Below are 19,352 nucleotides of genomic sequence, written 5' to 3'. Positions count from 1 at the left end.
TACTTATTTAAGTTTAAAATTCAATTTGATGTTATTCAAAGTTGAGAGTCAAAATTCATACAATTTTAAAGTTAAACTAGTTCTTTATTAAAAAAAAAATCAGAAAAGTCTTTTTTTATATTATTTGTTAAAAAGAGAACTTATAAAGTAATTTGTCCTTTTCTTGAAAAATGAAAATGGATGCAATAGTATGGAGGTTTGTGGTTAGCTTTTATTTCGTCAGACTTTTAGTCTTTTTCTTTTCTTTTCTTTTCTTTTTTTTTTTAAAAAAAATTATTTATTTATTAAACCTGACACACAAGCCAACGAACATACATCAATCTCTCGAGAATGGAGGACAAAACAGAGAGACGAAAGTACTTTGAAGTTTAAAAAAAAATTTCTAAATAGAATGTGATTCTATGACCGTTAAACTTAGAAAGAACGATGTGAAAGGATTTTTTTTTTTTTTTTGCTAAGCTGTGGAAGGAAGTAATAAAATGACTATATGACGTGGTAATTTCTAAAAATTAAGGGACGTTTAGGATAATGAGTTAGTTATTATAGTTTTATGTTATTATAGTTGAGTTATAATAATTTATTTTGTAGTGTAGATTATGTTAGTTTGAGCTATAATAATATGTATTTGAAGTATAAACTATTTTAGTTTGAAAATGAAATAGTAAACACTATAACAAATAATAAAAGAATAATGAATGTAAAATAGTAAAAATTGTAGTAAATAGTAAATACTGTAGCAAATGAGGGTTTTGAAATGTGTTGACTATGTTAATTGAAGATTTTGAAATATTTTTTACTGTAGCAAGAGGTGGTTATTATATTTGGATGATAACCCCGACCCCAAACGCTCCTAAATATATTGAATTTTTTTAATGTGTTAAAAAAGTACTTTTTTGGTTTTTAAGTTTTGAGTTTAGTTTCTATTTAGTTCATAAGTTTTAAAATGTTACATATTTGGTCTTTAAATTTTGAATTTTATTTCAATTGGTCCATAAATTTGTTGGAACAAATTGTATGTGACATTTCATGTAGAGTTGCATTGTTTCATGAATGAACATGTTTTTTTCGTAATTAACAAACTTGAAGAAGAGACATGACTATTCAAATGGTCATGAATAGTCTATAAATATGTTACTTTTCCAAATTGTATAGGAGACGACAACTTTTTTCATAAGCATTTTTCTCTCATAAAAATTTTCTCCCTTTTTATAAATTTGTGCAACTTCGATTTATTTTCATAGTTCGTTGGATCTTGTGGACAGAGTGTTACTTTCATAAGAAAGTTAATCTGTTTTATCTAGAGAAACAATTACTCATGAAACTCAAGTACTAGAATGAGTAAAGTTGTCTTAAGGAGACAACGTGAAGTTGAGCTCAAATTCTTTTCAGTATATCAGGTTCTATATTTTCAGATTTTTTTGTAAAATATATGTATGGTTCTATACATTAGAGTGAGTTTATTTCATACTCTTATTATTATTTGGTTGATGTTCTTCAATGAGTTATTTGGTTTAATTTCAATTTTATGTGTTGTTTTATTCTTTTTCAATTAAAAATAAATAAATTTGAAAACTACATATGTTTGGTAATGAATTTGATTCTGTCCTCATTTTATTTCCCTCTATTGATTGGTTGGTTACCAAAATCTTGTACACCAATATTTGACAAAATTTCAATGAGTTAGACACTGGAGGAGGAAAAAACAAGTATTGACCAAGTCTGGAATCTAATTTTTTTTTTCTCCAATTCTTTTCTGACTGCAATATTTTTTTTTCCCCTTTCTTATTTATTTTTTGAATTATTTTTCCTAAGTTTTCAACAACCGAAAAGGAAAATGAAAAGAAGGATATTTCATGATAGGATTACATTATCTGTTTTGTTTCTTATTATTATTGGCATGAGTTCACCGTTTGACAATATGCAAGTACTAATTTGATTCCACAAGTATATGTATGGCTAGTGATTTTTCTCTATGAGTATTACACTATTTTGTCAAATTTCTTTTAGCGTTGCCTTATTTTAGTATGCTTTTAATATTATGCATAATGGATTATCAAGGATAATGTTCTCGTGTTGTTTTATATTTCAAGCATAAGGAATAATGTCTCAAGTTTATTTGTTGGCGTTTCATGAGAACTTGTTTGATAAGTTATTTACTTTGTTTCACAAATGTTTCGTGATCTATTTCACATAAATGTCATCAATAATACCAAATTGTTCATCACATATTGGTGGAAATCACGGAGAAATTTTATGAGAAATTTAAGCTGGCAAGAAGAAATTCTATTTTGTCTCACAACTTTCAATATCTGGCAAGATTTGTGAAAGAAGATGTTGTTGTAATGTCTGAAGGAGAAGCTGGCAAATGAAAATTGCTTGCATGTTCTTGAGGCATAGAAACATGCAAAATAGTTATGCATGAACTACATTTTGAACGGACTAGATAACATACTATATAATATTTATAGTGGGGGATTTGGTGACACTATATAATGTTTATAGTGGTAGATTTGGTGAAAATCTATAGCAATCATTAGAGAAAAATAATATATGTAAGACAAAAAATGCCATAACAATGATATTTATGGTTGAAAAATTTGTGATCTATAAAATGATTGATTCTAAAACCATGATAAGACTTATCCGATGAATATGTCTTGCCATTTGAAGGTCAATTATGTTTCGTATAGAATTTTATATGGGAAAACATAGAAAAATCTTTGGGACTTATGAAAAGTCGAAAACTTTTGAAAGTATTATGTTATTACGGGGTATTGGGGAAAAGTGACTATTTCCAATTGATAATCTAAGGTTTAGAATATTGGATAATAATTTAAAAAGAGGTTGGGACATGTTGAGTAAATGTTTGTATAGTATTCCTACAGTGAATACAACCTATACCTCTTTAGTCAATAATAATATGTCTCGACATATATGACGAAGACATAATACAATCAGACAATTGCTTTCTAGTGACATTATCACAATTGACTTTATAAGGTCAAAAGATAATATTGCGAATCTGCTTGTAAAAGACCTAACTAGAGAGTTAACTGAATGTTCATCAAGGAGAATGAGATTAAAGCCTTTAATTTTAAAAAGTTGACCAGAAAGGCAACCCGATCTAGTTGACTGGAGATCCCAAGACCTAGGTTCAACAGACAAACCGACCTCTGGATAACTTAGTGAGCACTGCATCGAATTGTTTCTTCTTCTTACTTATTCTAAGGATGATGAGACAGTGCATGTGTGGTTTTAGGGTAAGCGTTGTGCTTTTAATGACTTCTATAAGTTGTTGAATAATTATTTATGAAAAGGGCATATACGATGTTCTTTATAAGAATCACCTATGTGAGTGTGAAGGGGCCGCTTTTATGAGAATTTCAAGCGAATTCTCTAAAATACTCATGAGACCAGACGTTGTTCAAGTTGGGTTGTATGTCCTAAAACTTGCAGTTTGTAATGTTAAACATTTTTCTATTTTCAATAAAGATGTTATTGGCATTTATTGAATAAAACTGTTGTTGAATAGGAAAATTGTACTTGTATAGACTAAATCCTATAAACTAAGATCCATGACTATTACATGAATACTTGAACTTTATATGGAGACATAATGATGGGTCAAGTTCGAGTAAATAGCTAAAATGGTCTATAGTATATGAATAAGGCTGGATACTTTATTCTGGTAATACTATTCGACGCGACCCACTTTGTAGATAGTACAAACGATGTGATCCTGAATTGTTCATGTGGGGGCATCCTATGAAATGAGTTGTATAAGATCAGAACCAAGAAATAAGTCACTTATAATTTATAAAGTTGTTTATTGTTTAAGACTGATTGTTTCAAATTGATGACTTAGGTAACTCAACCTGAATCCTAAACTAACTACGAACTCTTGTTTATTTGAGATTATCCTTAGATTTGCATAGGTGAGGGTTGGCTCAACAGTGTAGTCCCAATAAGCCTACTATTTCAGGAGTAAGACTGGGGGTGCAAGATGGAATTAACTCCTATCCGAATTAAGGATAGTAGAGAGGTTGTTCTCTTAAGTACTGATTACAGGTCTTGAACAAGGGGTCTCACCCTCTCATTGGCCCAGAAGGGACTCAATTCAGTGATTGAATCACAAACTAATTGTTCATTAGAGGATCAGTGGGATTTAAGGAGCAAGATGTAATTTTGGGGGTAAAACAATATTTGACCCAGTCGTTGCTATAAACAACATGTGAATGGTCGACTTACTAATTATGATTAAATCAAGTATATAGAAATATATCTACAATGAGGGGAGTGCAACCATCGAGCTATAGTGGTATGTCTCGGTGGTTAACAAATATTGATTAATTCGGATTAAAGAGTTTAACCAATTAATCTCAAATTGTTAGAGCTCATGATCTGTAGGTTCATAAGGTTCCTTTGAGTAAATTTGAAGTGTTCAGATTCAATTTAAGATTTCAACTTGAAATGTTCAAATTTCAATTTAGGGTTTGAATATTGAAGTGTTCAATTTCAATTTAAGGTTTGTACAATTATATTTGATATAATTAATGTTTAATTTTGTTAAAATTAAATGTAATTAGAGAGTTTAAAATATTTAAATATTGATAACATGAATAAGGATTCATTTTTGAATTAGGTGTTTAATTAATTTAATATTTGATATTAAATTATTATTTAATTAATTAAATTTGTTTAATTAATTATTTCAAAATTAAGAAAATTCAATTTTAGTTTAATTTAATTTAAGTTACCATTAAATTAAATTAAGTTTGAAAATTGAGAATTTAAAATGGTTTAAAATTATCATAGTGGAATTATCCAACATTTGATGGGTTAGTCTCAATTTCAATACCTAGCCCACTATGTTAATGTCATTTGAAGTGTTAAATGGCTGAAGGACTTAGTGTTTGCATGTTTATGTTAAATAAATACTTCAATTTTCAGAATTGAAGGTGTGCTTGCATGTTGAATTTCTGAAAATTCTGAGAATTTGTGAAATTCTCTCCAACCCTTTCTTCCCACTTGAAATCCATCTCAATTGAGAGTTCCACCACTCAATTCCAAGATTGAGAATAGTAGAGAAGACTCGCATGGTGGTTTACTAAGGATTTGAAGGTCAAATTCGTGAAGTACAACAAGGATCAAGAGAGAATTTATAAATATATAGATACTTGAAACCCTTTTACTTGAAAAACTGTTTTTGCATGCTTTGAACTCAAATTAAGTGTGATTAGAGTGTTTAATGATTCTGTTTGCTTCTGCATTTTGCTTGTTTACTCCATCAGTTCAAGGCCAAAATAAACACAATTATGAGAACAAACTTTATTGTAGTGAGAAATTGTGTGACTTCAATTGCCTTAGTTTACTATAGAATGAGTGACAGTTTAAGGCATCAAGTCCAATGATTAGCTAAGTAAACTCGATTGATGCTCACTGGAGAAAGTTCAAAGTGTTTACTACTTATCTTGATGCAGATTCTGCGTTGGAAAATACCAAATCTGCATCGAGACATACCAAATGTTTTCTTTTTCCTTTTATCTTAAATTGTCAACTTACCATTTATGGGGGGATTGTTGGAATAAATTATATATGTCCTTTTATGTAGAGTTGCATTGTTTCATGAATGAACATATCTTTTCATAATTAACCAACTTGAAGAAAAAACATGACTATTCGAATACCACAAATAGTCGATAAATATGTTTCTTCTTCAAATTGCATAAGAGAACTTTTGTCATAAACATTTTTCTCTCATAAAACTTTTCTCCCTTTTTATAAATTTGTGCAAGTTTGGTTTATTTCCACAAAGTGTAGTTCGTTGGATCTTGTGGACGGACTGTTACTTCCATAAGAAAGGTAATCTGTTCTATCCTGATAAACAATTACTCATGAAACTCAGGCACTAGAGTGAGTAAAATTGTCTTAAGGAGACAATGTGAAGTCGTTGGGCTTAAATTCTTTTCGGTATATCAGGTTCTATATTTTCTTATTTTTTGTGATATTACTATCCATATAACAAAGTTTCAAAATGTCATAACTTTACCTTTGAGATTTGAGTTTTGTTTCAATTTAATCTTTAGGCTTCAAGATTTTACATTTTTAACCTTAATTTTTTTTATTAAATACTCACTTTCAATCATTGAAGTTCATTTCTATTAATTAATTAAAAATAATTGTGAAGTAAAATTTTAAATTTGATTTTAAAAGTGATAAAAAAATAGTGAAACTTAAATAATTATAATTCTTTTAATGATTTTTAATTTATTAACATAAATTAACACTAAAGGAAAAAAAAAAGAGTATTTAGGGAATAATCAAGGTTAAAAGTGCAAATTTTGAAAGACCAAATTGAAGCAAAACTCAACTGCCAAAGGTAAAATTGTAACATTTTGAAACTTATGGACTAAATTAAAACCAAACTGAAAACTTAAGGACTAAATGTATAATATTTTGAAACCTAAAAACTAAATAGAAACTAGATCCAAAATAAAGGGACCAAAAAAGACTAGAGTTGATGATAGAAAATAAGTAGATGGTGAAGATTGAAGAGTGAAGTTGAGGATGAAGGGGGTGTGAATCATGATTTAGATAGTGAAAGAGAAGAGAAAAATAAAGATTTAATTACGTTTCGGGTTTTTTCTTTTAACATTATGTGTTTTTATAATTGGATTGCTCGATTTAAGTGGATATTTATGTTTGAAAGTGATTTTAAAATGGCTAAAATCATTTTTGTCATTTTCAAAATCACTGTTTAAAACTAATTTTGATGATATAAAAATTGCATTTAAATGTGTAAACTTGAAAATTAAATTAATTTTGAGTAATTAACATCTGAAAATGAAAAAAAAAAACAAATACTTCAAATAATGTATTAGACATGTATCTGCCACGTATCTAGACGTATCCATATATGATATCGATTCTCTGCACAATTAGAAGTATTTGTACTCCCAAAACAAAGATATATGAACTTCACAAATATATGAACTCAACGTGCCAAACAACCCTTTAAATTGTTCGTGATTTCATTGGACATTTTCAATTTCAATGGTTAAAATATGCAAGGGCGAAAATGGAAAGATAGAAAGATGGACCTTTGCAAAAGTAAAGTAAGAAAGGGGGAAAAGTGGAAAAAATATTGTTTTTTTTTTTTAAAAAAAATAAAATTATTGGAAAACGGTCAATTACTTCAACTTAATTTGTGTTGACTAGATTCCTAGAATTTTAGTATTTTGAACTTTCAGATGCCAAAAAGTCTTAGCTATAAAACTATCTAAAAGATTTTAAAACTTTCAATTTTGTGTTATGTAATTAATGGGTCTTTGAATGTCTAAAGGTCTTTAAATGTTTATTTTGTGTTTAATAGGTTCGTGAACTATCAAATTGTGTTTAATAAGTTCTTGGTCTATTTATTTTTCTTAGAGAAAATACCACATATCAATTAAACTCGAGATTAAAAGTTTATGATTTAATTAGATACAAATTTCAATTTTATGTGCGATAGATATGTCAACATTAAAAAAAGTAGACGTAAATTTGAAATGTCAAGAATTGAGTAGATAGTTATAAAGTTTAGTAACTTATTAGACACTCAATTAAAGTTCATATTCTATTAAATACACGAAATTAAATGTATAGATTTTATACAAAACTCAATTTCATGTTTAATATATGTTTGATTTTGAGAACAATTATTTTGTTGCTATTGATCACTCAGGTTATCTTAAACTAAATACAAGCTTTTCCTAATTAAATCCAAATACAAACTTGATTAGAGTGTTTTGATGGGTACAATGGTCGAATACAAGGACTTTTATGACTATTAATTAATGTTGGTCATTGAATGATTTCACTTTAATATTTGTCAATTTTTTGTGAGTATTTTAAAATAATTAAAATGAAAGATTTTCTATAGACATATGAAAGAAGAGATCAAGTTATGTAGAGAAAGTCATGATTAGATTAAAATGCGTTGAGAATGCATATGGATATGCATTGGATATGGAAGTGGGTATGCGTTAATGATGGACATGCAATACAAGTTTAGCAAGCTTGTTTTAAATAACTAACAATTGATGGATAAAAGTAGGGTTGTGAAGATTCATCATCACTTATTTGAGCTTATACATAAGAATAAGTTCATGTCTTTAACTTAATAAAGTAAAGTAACAACTTCTAAGTGTTTAAGCCACATTAATCTTATTTTTAAGATGCATGCTTGAGTTAAATAAACAAAAGGTTGTCTTTATTTCTAAAGCTTCTACTTTCCTTGTTAAATGATTTCTACAACCACTTATTCTCTCAAGTAGTTACCTACTTCCACTTGAATCGATTTATTAGATGGATTCAGGCAATTGAATCATGCACACATTAAAGAAGATGACTTCTACTTATGCAAAGCTCATTAGATTGTTGAGTTATCATTCCCAACCCATCAAACAATTAGCTACTCTGGGGAAAAGTAAGCATATAGATGAATAATAGATGATAAGACATGATTTATATTAAGAAAAAATACAAACTCAATATTAATATCTTCATATAAATTTGAAGAGAACATAAAAATGGATGAAAGAAATTTGATTGGAGAAATGAAGGTGTCAAGCCATTGATCACAGATTCCCGTTTCCTTTGGCTATTGTGATTAGCTCACTGCATTTGTGCTGAGAATGAAAAAATGGATCTCTCCTTGTCTTTCTTTTCTTCTAACCAACTCCCTTAAACGAAAACTCAAAAACTTTCCCTCCATAACCCAAAAGATAAGTTTTGTAGTGTGTGAGACTTGCACTATTTATAGCTTTAATTGATCGTTCCTCAGTATTCTCTTTAATGATTGATTGACATACTTTACATTTAATTCCATATCCTACTCCACTGCTTTTCCTCTAGTCATCAGTTCATTGTACCGCATTCCTTTCAAATTAACTTCCAACTTGCGTTTTAATTGGACATGTAATGCACTTTTTCTTACTGCATACTTCTTTTCAATGCATAGTTCCACTTTCACCGCATTGTTATGTTTGTTCGACTTCTTACGCGTTCACACATTCCAGCATAAGCTTTATCAATAAGTTCTACTTTTCATATTATAATTCCTACATTTTTAGGGGTTAGAATTGTAATATCTAAAGATAATTAGTTTTGCATGTGCTAAACGTAAGGATGATATTTTTTTTCCATGATTTTCTTTTCAAGTTAATACATTTTCACTAAATTACCTTAATTATTCTATTTAAGAAGCAACAATAACTTGTATTTCTATAAGTTATCAATATATCAATTAATTTTGCTTTTTGGTTAATATAAAATATTCAGGCTAAATTATAGAAAATACCCTTGATCTTTTAATTTTGTTAAAAAATATATTCATGAACTTCCAACATTTCAATCATACCCTTTAACTTTTTAAAAAATAATTAAAAAAAAGTTCTTTACTGTTAATATATGGACGGAAACATTAATACCTCATTTCAAAGCACCTTAACTTTTAAAAGTTATATTAACATCTAACCTTTTGAAAAGATAGTTAAAAAATGCCCTTATATTTAGTATATTGGACGAAAACCATTTATCTACATCTCATAGATCACCCTCCTGTTTCATTTTCTCTTTCTCTTCTACTTCAATATATGACAATACTTTCTCATTTCTCATCCTAAGATCCCTTGTTGTATCTGTCATTATCTTTTCTTCTTGTTATAGATTATATACATTGATTGAAGATTGTAGTTTTAGAAATTAGAGAAGGAAGAAGGATAGTAAGAGAGTATTGAATAAAAAAATAAAGAAAAAATAAGAAAAATAGAGGTGTTAAATCATATATTGAAGCGAGAGAGAGAAAATGGAAGAGGGAGATAATAAAGTGTAGTTAAACAATTTTCGTTAATATACTAGTTAATGGCAAGAACATTTTCTTATTTTGTTTTTAAGATTAAATATATTAATGCAATTTAAAAAAAATTTATAGGTATTTTTGAAATAAGGTAAAATAGTAATTTTCATCCATATACTAATGGTAAAAGTATTTTTTGAATTTTTATTAAAAAATTTAAAGATATTGATGAAACTTTTGAAAGTTCAAGAGTAATTTTGAAACAAAATTAATGGTGAGGATATTTTTTATTATTATTTTTTTAAAAAATCAAATTGGGTTTTTTTGGCACCAACTTGAGTTGGATTGCATTGGTTAACTATTTGGGCCCACCAACTTGAGTTTGGATTAAATTGTTTAAAATACCAACTCTCCATCCATTCAATGTTTCCAATGACTTTACCTATCAACTTCGACAACAAACACCATTGATCACTACTACTGCCTCACTTTGAAAAAAACCATAATCGATGACATGCCCTGGTGACCAACTTTGACAACCACATCTGGCAAATCAACTCCAACAATCACCTTCAATGATCATTTAACAACCAACTCCAGTGAAGACCACCTCCATCAATCAACTACAACAACCACCTTTGATGCCTCACTTCGACGATGACCATCTCTAACTCCGATGATCACCTATGGCGACCAACTCTGTTGATCATCTTCAAACTTGCTCTAATTCAAGTTTTGTATGTTAAAAAAAAGATCAAATTCATTTTAAAACAATTTTTTTTATTTCTTTTTGTGAAATACGATATTTGACATACCCCATTTGTATAATACAAAAAAATACACAAAAACAACATAAAGCTATACTCCAGAACTCAATATTAAACAAATCAGTACCCCAAACATAGACTTCTTTATCTGAAACTAAAATCTTCAGCATCCCAAACATAAATTATTCAATACTCCAAACTATTATAACTTCATAAACTATAATAACTAACTCTATCCTCTAACTTCATATAAATATTACTCTATCTTTTTAAAAGTTTAAAAGTATTTTTTAAATTAATACTAATATAAAGTTTAAGGAATTTTCTATAATTTAGCTTAAAATTCATTAATATTTTCTTTTTTAAGAAACTTCACTTTTTAGTGGTGGAGCCTATTACAGTAGGACGTGAAATTTGACTAGTCTTTCAATTTGATATAGAGGAAAAAAGAAAAGAAAAAAAAGGCAATAAAGTCACCTTTTGATAAAAGAAATGGAAAAAAGTAAAAGAAAAAAATAATAATAATAGAGATATAAGTTTAGAGAACAAAATTCGCAGCGCAATCTTCGCCGGCTCCGGAGCCCAGATCACGAAGTACCAGAACGACGGTACACAGATACTCTACTCGTCTTTACAGTTTTGTTCTCACTCCGATCGAAGTTTTCAGCTCTTAAAGTTTGTCAGATTGCTCTGTTTTTCTGGTATAGATGGATCTCTTTACTTATACCAAGCTTTTGGTGGTGTTGATTAGTGTTCTTGTACTCTTGGTGATGGCTAGGTTTTCGAAAATTAAAGGGGATTATGTTGATTTTGATGATTCGAGTTTATTGACTTGTTGTTTCTTGGCGTTTTTTTTAAACAATTAGTTTGTTGGCTCATCGGCTGCTACTTCTTTGATCTGGAAATTAGACGGTTGAACTAGAAGGGTTGATGCGTCGCGGCTGTACTGTCTGCTGCAATTCTTTGAGTTTGAAGCGATGAAATGTTTTTTTTCCCCCTTTATGTGGCGTTAATATTTAAGTGGTTTGGCAGATCTAAAGTAAGGCTTTGATGCATTTTAAGTTTTTAACTTTTCGTGCGACTCACTTTTGGTGAAGGAGATTGTTTTTCTTAATGTGTGTTAAAGTTTGTTGAGACTTTTGCTGCGTTTTTGGGCATTTGATCTAATTTGTACGTTTTCTTCCACGGTCATAGAAGTTCTTAAATCTGGTTTTAACTAGAGTTAGTTATGTGGTGAAGTATAATGTATTGATTGGCCAGCTTCCCAAGAAGTTATCCATCTCCTTTTTGTGAAATCTTATTTACTTGAAAGAGAAATTTTCTCCAGTTAGAGATAATTGAATGCGGACTTTGGTCTGTTAGGGGATCAATTAGTGGGAAAAAATGAGCTGCTTTAGCTGCTGTGAGGAAGATGAAATTCAGAAAGCAGCTGACAATGGAGGCGGGTATGCAGGAAAACAAAATACAGGTATTCTCTTAGCACTGTCAGAAGAGTCATAAACATATCTAGTAACAATTACAAGGGTTTATTTTCGATGTCAAACAAGGTGTTTTCCCTCTAATGTCCACCGATTGACTTTACCTTCCCCCTCCCCAACAATGCCTGCAATGGAATTAACGTAATTAATTAAGTTTGTAATTTTTATGTTGAATATTCTCTCATAGGAAACAATGGGGGTTATCATAAACCCGAAGCTGCACCAGCAGTCACTCAAGCTGTCAAAATGCAACCAATATTAGTGCCTACCATACCCTTCGAAGAACTGTCAGAAGTAACAGACAACTTTGGAAATGAAGCTTTGATAGGAGAGGGTTCATATGGGAGAGTATACTATGGGATGCTTAAAAACGGGCAGCCTGCTGCGATCAAGAAGTTAGATGCAAGCAAACAGCCTGATGATGAGTTTTTAGCACAGGTTTCTATTCAGAGCCACCCCCCAATAACATTCAAATGAAAAAGAAAAAAAAAAAAGAAACATCTTTTATCATTTATATTTAGGGTAATTGCAATTGGTAGCATTTTTAGGAATAATAACCAAGTGTATAACATCATTTTAAAAAAAAATTACAAATATAGCTTAAGTCTATCAGCGATAGACTTTTATCGTTGATAGACTCCCAGGTCTATCAGCGATAGACTTCTATCGTTGATAGACTCTTACCAATGATATGGTCTATCACTGATAGATTTCTACCAATAATATGGTCTATCACTGATAGACTATTTAAATTTGGCTATATTTGTAATTTATTTTACATTATGTTATATCTGCTAATACTTTGAGTTTAATGTTTATATTTGCAATTATCCCTTATATTTACCAAGGCTAAAGGATGATAAATGTATAGGTCTCCATGGTCTCGAGGCTGAAGCATGGAAATTTTGTTCAATTGCTTGGTTATTGCGTTGATGGGAGTTCACGCATACTAGTATACGAGTATGCTTCTAATGGATCACTTCATGATATTCTTCATGGTACATAAAATCATGCCAAAATTTTACTGGTCAAAAGCTTTAGAAGTTTTAAGTTAATTTCTGGTCCTGTATATGCATACCGAGACATCTACTGCCAATATGCCTTTCACTGTTTTTCAAGTTATTAGTCTTATGTATTGTCGTGCACTTTTTACACAGGAAGAAAAGGAGTGAAAGGAGCACAACCAGGTCCCGTTCTATCATGGGCACAACGTGTGAAAATTGCTGTGGGGGCTGCTAGAGGACTCGAGTATTTGCATGAAAAGGCTGAGTCCCACATTATCCATCGTGATATTAAGTCCAGCAATGTACTCATCTTTGATGATGATGTTGCTAAAATTGCTGACTTTGATTTGTCCAATCAAGCTCCTGATATGGCAGCACGTCTTCACTCTACCCGTGTTCTTGGAACTTTTGGCTATCATGCTCCTGAGTAAGCTGTCTAACTCTAACCAATTGAGAAACTAATATTTAAATGGCTTTTACTAATATAACATTTTCTATCATAAATTCTATTTCTTTTGGCTTCATTGGATTTCAACTTAAAATTCAGTTGGCCAACTTCGTTATTCACCTTCATGAATAACTTTCATCTCCAGCCCTTTTCTGGAGTTGTGACATAATCACGTGTTAAGTGAAACAAGAAACTTCAAAGTGTCTGAAATTCACCGTTGAGCTACTGATCAATTCTCCCAACGTCGAACCTTAGTGTTTTCAGCTGGTACACAATCACATCTGGAAGAGAATTTGTGAACCCAAAGTGAAATTGATCTTCTTTTACCAGTGAATAATGATTTTCAATAAGCCATTACTCACTGGTAATTGATTATTACGTAGTAGTACTTTTCACCCCGGAGAGAACTGCATGCCTCTTTCCCTATTGTACTCGTTTATTTTTCTCAAAAAAACTTTGGTTTCTCAATAAAAAAGAATTGTGTGCCTCTTGAGCCATAACAGTTATTTACTATGTTTCTCGTAAAAATTATTTGGCAGATATGCTATGACTGGTCAATTGAATGCCAAGAGTGATGTATATAGCTTTGGCGTAGTCTTGCTTGAACTTCTGACAGGGAGAAAACCTGTAGATCCTACGCTTCCACGAGGACAACAAAGTCTAGTTACTTGGGTGATTTTCTTTTGTCCTTTCGCTCCTTGGCTCTCACATTTTCCCCTTCTACATTTTTTTTCCCCTCTTGCCACTTCATTCTTTTTATCTGCTCGGCATGCAAGTTAACTTACAGGGTTATCTTAATTAATTAGGCTATTCCAAAGCTGAGTGAAGATAAAGTTAGGCAGTGTGTCGATGGAAGGCTTGGCGGAGACTACCCCCCAAAGGCGGTTGCAAAGGTAATTTGAATAATGCTTAGTAATTCTCCATTTCTTTTTTACTTTGGAGAGGTTGAGCATTGGGATATCTGTTCTTGGGGGAGTTGACATATGATGCGTTTAGAATTCATTCAAAAGCTTCTTGTAAGAACCTAAATTGTTTATCAACCTTATGTTATTGTTATGCACAACATAGCATGATGTACTGTATAGTTATCAAGTGGACAACTAATTGCCTGTTTAGGAATGCTTTTGAAATTGTTAAAATCACCAATGTCATGTTCAAAATCACTTTGAACACTCCTCTAGTCAGGCAATATTAATTTATCATTTATTTTCACTTTTAAATGCAATTTTAATATCATCAAAATTGATTTTGAATGATTAAGAGCCCGTTTGGATTGACTCGAGAAAAAATGTTTTTCAAGAAAGTCGTTTTTATTTAAACTCTTTTGATAAAATCTGTTTAAAATAAATTTTAAAAGTATTTAAAAAGCTATTTTGAGTGGTTGCCAAACACTTTAACTTTTTCCAAAATGACTTATTTTCAAAATTAAACACTTTAAAAGTTAATCCAAACACACCCTAAGAGCATGTTTTGAAGTGATTTTGAAAATGATAAAAGTGATTTTGACCATCTTAGAATCATTCCCGAACATGCCCTAATTTTTCTTGAGAAAGTGAAGACCAGGAAAACAAAATAAAGGAATTCTGAGGATCTTGCCATTGTTAAGTTAGCTGTAACAAGAACCTAATATCTGATGCAACTTTATTGCAGTTAGCAGCTGTTGCTGCCTTGTGTGTGCAGTATGAGGCAGATTTCCGGCCAAACATGAGCATTGTTGTCAAAGCCCTCCAGCATTTATTAAATGCCCGACCTGGGCCTACAGGTGATGCATCAAACTCGTAAGTTCTATTCATCTCATTCACTGTATCAATTTGCATACAAGCGTATAAGAAGGAAATTGTATCTGAAGAAAGTAAATTGTTTGGATATTTAATACGTTTTCTATTGATTCACGTGTTATAAGTCATCTGTATCAAATCACGGCTCCCATGTTTCAGTGTATTCTATTTTCTTTTTAGTATCTGGTTAGTTCGTGGAATCTAATATTGTTTAGTTGTAAGCATTGCTAGAGGGGGATAATGTATATAAAGACCATTCTGTATCAGTTAAATAATATTGAATTTTCACTTCTGCTCTCTTTCTAAATTCTCTTTGTTTTGCCAAGTTTTTATGGTATTTGTAACATTTCTTCTTTGAGTCACCATGTACTGAATCTTCAACTTCAGAATGTGTTTAAACTGACTGATATTTGTCAATCTCAAGGCAGTATTCTTGCCAAAGTTATGATTAAACTGAAGGCCATGTTGATTGGAAGAGAATTATATTTTTTCTCTTATTTACATTTCTTATATTAACTTCATCTGAAAATGGAATTTGGTTTTTAATTAGGCAATCTAACCATCATGGGTTGGTCTTATGATAAAAAAGGTTGTGAGTTTAATAAAAGACTCGAAGTGGGTTGAATCTATGATGGACCTACTTAGGATTTTGTATCCTACTAGTTTTCTTGGCACCCAAATGTGGTAGGGTCGGATAGGTTGTCTCGTGAGATTAGTCGAGATGTGTATAACCTGACTCGAACTAAGAAATAGTTCTTATGGGTTAATTTCATTGTGTAGGGTAAAAAATATTGTTCTCATTCCTTCATTTTAGCGTATTTCACTACTTTTAATTTGATTACTTTTTCTTTCTCTCGCCCTCGCTTTCCCTTTATTTTCTTGAATTCTATTTTTATTTTAACATTCAATAAATCATACAATGCCAATCTTCTTCATTTGTATCGAAATTGGCTCCTGGGTTGAAGAATGAAGACAATCCCTCTCTCGGATTTCTTCATTTTCTTTACTTAAATGATACGGTTGAATGGATATGTCCAATGTTAGTCTGTCATACTTTAATTGATTCATACCTTTGTTTGGTTAAATTATAATTTTAGTCCCTGAACTTTGAAGTTTTTATCCGTTATGATTTAAAAAGTGTTCGATAGATCTAACTTTCCAAGTTTATGTCTGTGTTTGAACTTTAAAAGTGTTTAATAGATCTATTAAATTCCAATTTTGTGTCTAATAAGTAGTTGACATTCACTTTTTTAGAAATTCCAGGATCTATTATACATCAAATTGAGATTTTGGGAGTCTAATATATACAAAATTGTAAGTTTAAGAATCCTTTAGAAATTTTTATTAGACACAAATTTAAAAGTTTAGGAGTAAACTTATAACTTATTCACTTTTTTGTAACTCTTAGCTTGATGTAGCCAAGCAAAAGAGCCATGAATGAACTGGTATTGTGAATATCATAAGACTATGTAGGAATGGAACAACATGATTTTGATAGTTACTTCATAAGCATCCAAGGTATACCTTTCTTTGCAATGGATTATTCAATAGAAGCTCCTTGGTTAAACATTTTTATCCTAGAGCAACTCTACTTTCAGTGAATTTGAAACGTGAGTCCATTCAATATAAACTTCATGGTGAAACATACGTAGTCTATTGTTGAGTGACTTGAAACATGTGAGTGAAATAGAGTAGGTTGAAAAAAATTGTGTTGGTTTGTAAGGAAAATGTTCACTTTCAAAAACAGCTCAAATCAAGCAAGTGACATTTTCCTTAGCACACTCAATTTTAATTGTAAGCAAATTGTGTTTAAGTGTAAATTAATATAGTTTAACTGATATAATGCATATACAATCAATCTCGAAGTTTGATTTTTCATTCTACGTATAATAACAAAATATCCATGTTTAAAAGTGTAAAATCAAACACTAAACTAATTTTTAATAATTATAGACCTGTTTTACTTTGATTTAGAGAAATACACATGCTCCAAATTGCATTAACCTTCTTGTGTATGATTCTTAGTTGCATTTATCTTTGTGAAACAATGATTATATGGTTTACTTTTGTAGTAATATTTTTAAAAAAAATTTCTGCCGACATAAGCATATTTTAATTGCCTGAATTTATAGTAGCAACTTCTATGTTTGAGATTTGATTTTCCCATTCAACATATTAACTTTAAGAAATAAAAAATATTATTTTCTATGAATAGCAGTAGCTAAATTATTGTATCAATATATCTCTTCATTCTTTTTTCTAATTTCTAACATATATAATAAAACAAATTATACATTATTATTAAGAAAAATGGTGAAAATCACCCTTGAAGTATGAGTTTGATTACAATTATATTTATAAACTTTTAGTTTTCTCAATTAAGCCCTTGTAGTTTCTTAATGGTTGTAATTAGACTCTTTTATTAAATTAAATTTTATTTGTAAATATATAAAACATATTTTTAGTTTTCACAAATAAAATTTAATTTAATATAAGGGTCTAATTGCAACCATTTTGAATAATTGATCAAATTAAAAGTTTATGGTTGTGATTGTAACCAGTTCCATAATTTAGGGATGATTTTTTACAATTTTCCCTTATTATTATTATTTTGAAATGCAATTAAGGTTTTATTTCAAATTAGTTAGGGTTTAGTTTTAAAAAAAAAAATCCTTCAACTTTGCTATTTGTTTCAGAAATATCCCTATATTTTCAAAAGTAGGAATAGTACCCCTAAACTTTTACAAATATTTTAAAAATATCTTTGGATTAGAAATTCTTTAAAATTTTGGACGAAAATTGAGATATAAAATGGAGTGGTATTGACCTAGAAATAAAATTTAGATCACATCATTTTAATTTTGATATTCTAAAATATTTCTATTCTAAGGGTATTTTGAAACATTTAATAATATTACAATTTTTTAAAGTTTAGGAGTATTTTAAAATCAATGAAGAAAATTAAGGATATTTGTTATAACTTAGTCATTAATAATTGATATTTAAATTAAAGAAAATAATTAGAATATTATGGATTAAAAGGAAAAAGGAGGCACTTGTAATCGTAGTTGTATATAATGGGAGAAAATTACAGCTGATGCCCTAAATTTGGCATGGTGTGTCAAATTTTTACCATAAACTATCAAATTTGGTCCATTGGAATTTTAGGCACAAATAAGGACAACTTTTACCCTTTCTTTAACTTTTGTTAAATTCAGCCATAAATTTTTATAAATTAGTAATATTATTGTTGGACCGGTATGAAAATTCTAGAGAAGGATGCATAGAGTTTAATTAAAATTTTTGAAAAATATGCTCTATTTAAATTAAATAGATATTTTTTTTAAATTAACTTAATAAAAATCCTTATCTATACTAAGTAACAAGATTGATAAAAAGTAGGAAATAATATATTCAATCAATCTCAACCAATAAGAGCATGCAACTAAAATTAAATGCAGAAATAATTAGAAAAAAGTTAGAGAAGAAGACACTATGATTTTTATAGTGGTTTAGTCAAACTTGACCTACATCCACTTTTTCAAGCACCTTTTGAAATTTTGATTAAAAATCTCCTTTGACTCTTTCCACGAACGAGAGTCGAACCGTTACTTTCCTTCTTTTTCAGGTTCAAGAGCATACTTATTCCTTTCCACGGGTTAGGATCCAACCGTTACAATATTCATGAAGTTTTAAAATACTCAATAAAACTCTCTAACAAGAGTAGATGTACAAATATGAGCTCACAATATTGTTGGGTTGTATGTCTTAAAACTCGTAGTTTGCAATGTTAAACGTATTCTATTATCAATAAAGATGTTATTGATGTTTATTCAATAGAACTGTTATTGAATATGTGAATTACACTTGTAAAGTCTAAATCCAATAAACTAAAAATCCATGACTATTATATGAATACATGAAATTTATGTGGAGATATAAAAGTAGATCAAGTTCAGTAAATAGCCAAAACGGTCTATAGTATATGAATAAAGCTGGGTACCTTATTTTGGTAACACTATTAGATGCAGTCCACTCT

The 19,352-nt window shown here is 29.9% G+C and overlaps 1 protein-coding gene across 3 annotated transcripts; it reads left to right on the top strand.

The window, feature by feature from the left end:
- The first annotated feature begins 10,999 nt into the window (after positions 1 to 10,999).
- LOC120091595 (pto-interacting protein 1-like) lies at positions 11,000 to 15,620 on the top strand. Of its 3 annotated transcripts, none has more exons than XM_039049693.2 (8): positions 11,000 to 11,213; positions 11,968 to 12,073; positions 12,271 to 12,521; positions 12,955 to 13,081; positions 13,241 to 13,514; positions 14,075 to 14,207; positions 14,342 to 14,428; positions 15,186 to 15,620. In XM_039049693.2, exons 2-8 carry the CDS (start codon positions 11,989 to 11,991, stop codon positions 15,315 to 15,317), a joined length of 1,089 nt encoding a protein of 362 aa, XP_038905621.1. In that variant the 5' UTR covers positions 11,000 to 11,213; positions 11,968 to 11,988; the 3' UTR covers positions 15,318 to 15,620. The 3 variants fall into 3 exon arrangements, with proteins under 3 accessions (XP_038905621.1, XP_038905620.1, XP_090163741.1); XM_039049692.2 differs by having other exon boundaries at positions 11,034 to 11,306; XM_090307615.1 differs by lacking the exon at positions 11,000 to 11,213 and adding an exon at positions 11,306 to 11,644.
- Positions 15,621 to 19,352: the final 3,732 nt, after the last annotated feature.

Source organism: Benincasa hispida, chromosome 11 (assembly GCF_027475165.1).
Source record: "Benincasa hispida cultivar pf3 chromosome 11, pf3_genome.v1.1, whole genome shotgun sequence".
NCBI lineage: Eukaryota > Viridiplantae > Streptophyta > Magnoliopsida > Cucurbitales > Cucurbitaceae > Benincasa > Benincasa hispida.
This window is presented reverse-complemented; position numbering and strand designations above follow the sequence as displayed.